Source organism: Pseudopodoces humilis, chromosome 3 (assembly GCF_049639895.1).
Source record: "Pseudopodoces humilis isolate 2021_Gansu_Grassland_sample_001 chromosome 3, ASM4963989v1, whole genome shotgun sequence".
NCBI classification, from domain to species: domain Eukaryota; kingdom Metazoa; phylum Chordata; class Aves; order Passeriformes; family Paridae; genus Pseudopodoces; species Pseudopodoces humilis.
Window position 1 is genome coordinate 90,655,178 of NC_142202.1, and position 6,000 is coordinate 90,661,177.

At 48.7% G+C, this 6,000-nt stretch overlaps 1 protein-coding gene across 1 annotated transcript in view; it reads right to left on the reverse strand.

Annotated features, from left to right (window-relative positions):
- LRRC1 (leucine rich repeat containing 1) overlaps positions 1–2,641 on the reverse strand; it is a 70,348-nt gene extending 67,707 nt beyond the window's left edge. The window contains exon 1 of the mRNA XM_005518104.3: positions 2,460–2,641. Within this exon, the coding sequence (XP_005518161.1) occupies positions 2,460–2,618 (159 nt within the window). The 5' untranslated portion in view covers positions 2,619–2,641. The remainder of the gene's footprint in view (positions 1–2,459) is intronic.
- Positions 2,642–6,000: the final 3,359 nt, after the last annotated feature.

Consider the following 6,000-nt stretch of genomic DNA (forward strand, 5'->3'; position numbering starts at 1 on the left):
CTTAATGGAGATAAGGTCAGACTAATACAATGAGTTACACTAAATTAAGGATGTAACGACCACTTTTATCTGTTCTGGCCTAACAGTTCGTTAATTACACTCTCTGATGATTTTCCCCCATGATTCTCTATCAGAGGTATGGTCTACCCAGGCTTTTTGCACTGATTTCCAATTCTGTATCTGTACTTTGCATTGACACTACCCTTTTCATATAACAGGAATGAGCAATGTATGCTGTTAGCTACCTCCCACTGAGAGAGATCTTCCGTGACTCTCCTCAACCAGATTCCTAGAAGAGAACTTTTAGAACTATCTCCTGGTAGAAAAGTTGAACAGAGCTCTTCCCATCAGTTTCACCTTCAGTAGATTAGTTTCACATTCATGACTGCAGTTCTACTTTTGTACTTCTAAATTCTGCAGAGTCAACACTTACATGAGGTGATGGCGCTATATTCCACTTATCAGAAATCATTAATAAGGAACTGACAAGGAAAGTTCATAGGTTCGGGCAGGAAGCCCCAATAAAAGTGCCTCCCTGCATTGCTGACAAGGCACAAAGTACTTAGGACAGATACAAGTATGTTTCTGTGGCTGTATTCCATCAGATTCCTCCTAGTCCAGCTAAAAACCCACACACGTATTCCTGCAGTATATTTAGGCATTCCTGTAACATGATCCATGCACATTACAAAAAAATGACAAAAAAAAACCCTCCTTTCTAACTTTAACTTTTGCTTGATTCCACCACAATGCCAAGAAGCCTAGGTCGGTTTTTGGAGTTTTTTAACCCCCTCAGCTATTTCTTACATGTATGGGATGTAATGCATAGTCACATGTAACTAATGGAAAGCAGTGGTCTTTTTAACCATCACAGGGCAAAAAAAGGCTATTTTATATATTACAGTTCAAGGAATAGAAGAGAAACAATAAACAGTTGCACTCTTCTTACAGAAATTAATACAACATAACACCATGAACAAACATCATCTTTACATTTGTACACAGCAACCAGTTGGTGACGGATTTATTATTTCTTTAAAAAATCAGAGAGCTACAGCTTTCAACGGGATTTTAGTCACACGCACATTAAACACCCCTGTAACATGGTGTGTACAAGCCTGAAAACCAACACTAAGACGAAAGGTCTGGTACAAAGGGACTCCTGAGTTTGGTCTGTGCACAAAGCCAGTAAAAACTGCTGGAAGTAAAAATAGCACCTACACACAGGCTATGTAAACCAGTTTTGCTCTACTTCAGAAGGATAAAGAGTTCAGTCACAACAAGATGCAAACTTGTGCCTAGGTTTTTCAAAAGAAAGAGCCAAATCTAACACATCAGTTCAACTGAATATTTTTACAACAGTCTGAAGGAAAACCTAGACACTACAATTACTCTTACTATGTAGAACTGAAAAAAGAGATTGTATGTGAGTGCACCGAATTTCAAAAAGAAAAAAGTAAGGCTGTTTAAGTCTGGGTATGAATAGAGTAACTTTGATTCAGGTACAAACAAAGGTGCTTTTGAAAAACCTCTGGCTAGTGACTTCAGCTTCTTGGATCCCAAGTTAGTAAGAGTACACAGAGTTTTAAGATGTAGCTTCCAGGTAACACTTCCCGTGTCAAACTCTACCAACCACAGCTCACAAAGGCTTCTGAGCTGTCCGAAGTTTAAAGAACAAACACGGGTTAAAAAGCCCGTGGGTCCTCAAGTCAGAAGTCGATCATGCCTCACACTCACACTGCATCTGTGGAGCCGCAGTGCCTCCCTGGATGGAATCACTCTGCTGGAGTCCCTCTGGCAAAATCTGCAAGTGCCACCTGGAGAGGCTCACTGGCAGGCACCACCTCAAGGTTTCAAAACCATGTTGAATTTAAAGTGAATTCACCTTTGACAATAATACCAAAAACACAGTATGCATAAAACTCTGACTACATGCTTCAAGTGAGAAGCAAAACACTGACAAGTGTGCGGGACTTAGACGGAGACACAGAAAAGGCTTATTCGTCTCTCGTGTTTTGCACAACGAACTTTCCAGGAGCAGAAGGCAGAAACGGGAACGCGGTTATCTGCTGGAGGGTTTTGGTTTTCCCATGTAAGGAGCAGATAGTATCTACTGAAAGGGGAAAAAAAGGGGAGGGCTGAATACCCTCCAAGGTCTCGTAATTCCGATGACGTGCATGTTAATCACAATATACACTCATGTCCTGCGACTCCGGCACCAACCCCCCTGCCCTCCAACAGGACCTATCCTTCCGCAAGACGCGGATCTCCAGGTTTTGCTCGCGAAAGCTCATTTCCCCATCTAACTCCGGGAAAACGCTAACCTGAAACTCCGGCTCTTCCCTTAACTCCAAGGGCTGCTACCACAGACCGACGGCCCCAGGAGCCCCTGACGGCCGCCTCGGAGCAGGCACCTGCCGGGGCAGCTCACCTGTCCCCCCGCTCCCACTGCCGCTCACCTTGGGCAGCTCGCGGAGCTGGTTGGCGTCCAGCAGGAGCTCCTCCAGGCTGCGGCTGTAGCGGTAGATCTCCTCGGGCACGGCGGCCAGCGAGCAGTGCCGCTTGTCGATGGACTCCACATGGCGGTTGCACCGCCACAGGGGGATGCAGTGGAACATCGCCCCGCCGCCGGGGGCCGCGGGGCGGGCGCCGCCGCTCACCGCCGCCCCCTCCTCGCCGCCGGCCGCGGGAGCTGCTGCCCGCTCCGCCGCCGCGCAGCGCGGGTCCCGGCGAGCCAGCGGCCGCAAGCCGCATCCAGCGCGCCGCCGCCGCCGGCGGGAAGCAGCCCCGGGCGAGCGCGGCGGCCCCGGGAGAACAATGGGCGGGAGCCGGAGCGGGGCGGAACCGGGGGCGTCCCCCTAGTACCTCTCGGCGGGCCGCTGCCCTCCCGGCAGGGGCATCGCGGGGCACCGAGCGCAGCGCTGCCGGCCGCCGCCGCGCATTCCCGCGCCTGACCCGGAACACGGGCGGCCGCTCCCGCTCCCCCTCCTCTCCTCCCCCGTCCCGGCTGACATCACCGGGGCCGGGCCCTGCCGCCCTGCCCCGCCCCGGACCCGGACCCGGCCCGCCGCTCGCACACCCCCCCCGCCCGGCCCGGCGCCGCCTCGCCCCGGGCAGCCGGGGGCGGGCGCCCGCACAACTTTCTGCCAAGGGAAAGAAAAAAAAAAAAGCGGCGCCGGCACAGAGCTTCCAGCGGCTCGAAGCGTACCGTGCTGCCCGGGCAGCGGGGCTCGCAGCGCAGCCCTCGGCCGGGGCTGGCGGGGCGCGGCCCCTCGGGCGGGCTGTGCCAGCGCCCCGAGCGGCGGGCGGCAGCCGCTGTCGCAGCGGCGGTGTCCGCGATCTCCGGGAGTGCCGGGGAGCGGTTTGGGACGCTCGTTTCACCGACTCTGGGACATGCCGATCCCCATCTGAGGCGCCCGCGAACACCGAGCAGGAGTGTGCGCAGACCACGCTCACAGTTTATTTTCAGTTGTTAGAACACTGTCTTGAAAGTAACACAAATGTACGGAACGCACTCTAGGTACATGGCCGTGAGTAATGTTTTCCCTCTCAATTTGCATTGGTTTAACGTAAGAAAAAATGAAAAAAAAAAAAATTATATACTATCCTCAAGACTTTCTGGAATATGTTTTTTTAGAATCCGCTTTCAAAAGGGCAATTATTCGGTCACAAGGGTTAGCAAAGACAAATACTTTGCCTGTGTCCGCCGGCTCTGGGCTCCGGCAGTCCCACTCCACACCCCTGGGAGAGAGGCGAAGTGCTCCTGAGCTCTGATGGCAAAACAGTCGTAAAGGATCTCGTCTTTCTGGTTGCATAATAGCAATTTTGTAATCTACACAGCAACACAAAATACTTTTGAAAACAGGCAGTTAAGATCAAAGCTGTTCTTGAAATATTGCTAATTTCTTGCATAATTATAATTGGGTGCAGATATAGGAATAGGGGAGAGGGGGACTTTATTGTAATTGCCTTTGTTCTTCAATCCCTGCATGGTACCAACACTACTTAATATTACAAAGTTGCAATGTATTTCTTGTTGGTTTCTTCTTAAATCAGATGGTAAATCTTACAAGCTGCACTTGTTAAATTTCTATGGAAATTGGAGTGATCTGCCTATTTTTCGATTTCAAAAAGGACACTTTAGGTGCTTGCATACTGTGACTCTTTGCAGACCTACAAAACAATAAACTTCAAAAATGTTAACATCTTCTTATACCTTAAATAGCCATCAGAAGTAATAGTTTCTTCCTTCCATCAATACATTCTGTAATTACAAAAGAGCATTCATAAATATGTTCACATGTGCTCAGAAACAGGGCAAGCACACACCAGCACTCCCGAGCCTTCTCAGCCCCGCAGCAGAAGGTTAGATAATTTCAACAGAAGAAAATCAAACCACGCTGTTGTGCGTTAGCAGAGCTTGGTAAAGACAGGGATGTAGAAAGCTGCCCAGCAGATTTTAGAGGTGGAGATGAGTAGGACCATCTCCATCACAGTTACTGGGTACCAGCCAGGGCCAGCCAGGCACTTCAGATACACTTCTTGCAGCTGCTGGTGAGACTGATTCTCCTAATGCCAGGCAGAGGATCTAGGTTCCAAAAATCAGTCTTCTCGTGGCAGCTCCACCCCCAGATCTGACACTGAAGGTATTGAACCAGATGCAGGGAATGTGGAGGCTCAGCAGAGATCAACTAAACAAATACCAAGGCAGATATAAGGCTCAAACTGTTCACAAGCCTTTGTGACCAACTGAGATTTGCTGCCAAGATTACTTTGCCTAAATTCAGTGACTTCAGTGCCTCTGTTCCTAGGGAACCCTCTGAAGAAGTGAGAATACAGAGAAGCCATGCAGCAGGATGCATGAACAAGGGAGGGATGCAGCTGACTGCCCCCAGTTTACCTAGGACATGCAGTACTTCAAAGAACTATATCATGGGCATGGGATAAATCAAAGCATTTGAAGCTGGAAAACAATGTGGCTTGCTTAATTGCCAAACAGAACGATGAAGGCATTGACTCCTGAACTCCAGCTCTAAAAAGCAGACTGGTCAGTGGCACCTCAGAACCTCATGTCCATCTTCTGTTTGTCTGGAAGCATCCATATTGTCCCAGAGCTGAGTCTGACAACAGGCAAGAGCTCTAGCAGTGGCCTCAGTGGAAAGGTTCTCTCACCATCTTATGCTACTCTCTGTCCCACCATCCTCCGGGCCATTTAGAAGAAATGCCCAGCATGCCCTCCAGAGAAAGAGGACTTCAGATCCCAGCACTACACTGTCTTGGATGCTTTTAAACAGCTTAAACCTTTCTTGCAGGACATGGACACAAAGACTGACATGAGATGTCACTTCTGCAGATGCTGTCATGTGTCTCATGATTAGGCTTCACTGTGACAAGTCTCAGCAGTAACAGGAGGGTGACTGACAATCGGGTGAGTCTGTGTACTTTAATGAAGAATGAGTCAAACTATTTGCACACTTCTCATGAGTATCAGGGAGTCCAGGGGACAGAATGATGGCAAGAAAGCTTAATACTTATTTATGAGATCTGCCTTCACCAGCTGACATTCAATATAAGGATCAAGATCTTTCCCTTCTCTAAGGTGGACAGCTACTGTCACAGGATCTTTGATAAAATCCTTGGAAGCTTAGGACATTAAATCAGTGCTAGTGCCCCTGGCCCACTGCAGAGGTGAAGATACAGCCTGAAACTATGGTGTAAAAATAGGCATTGAGGAAGTCAAAAGGCAAACCAGCACCGTTCTTGAAGAATAGTATTCTCACAGCAGAAAGCAACCTCCCAAGCAAGAAAAATTGTTCAGCCTTGGTCACTGTGGTTCTTCTGCACTAAGAAATAGCAGCAATAAAAAAACCTTCCCTAAATGAAGAAGAGACTTCATATTGGGACAAGTTTTGGTGGGAAGATGTCTTGGAAAAAGGGTGAGAAAAGAGAATTGTGATACAATACAGTAATTAGAAGCTATAGCCAGGCATGCAAGTTGTG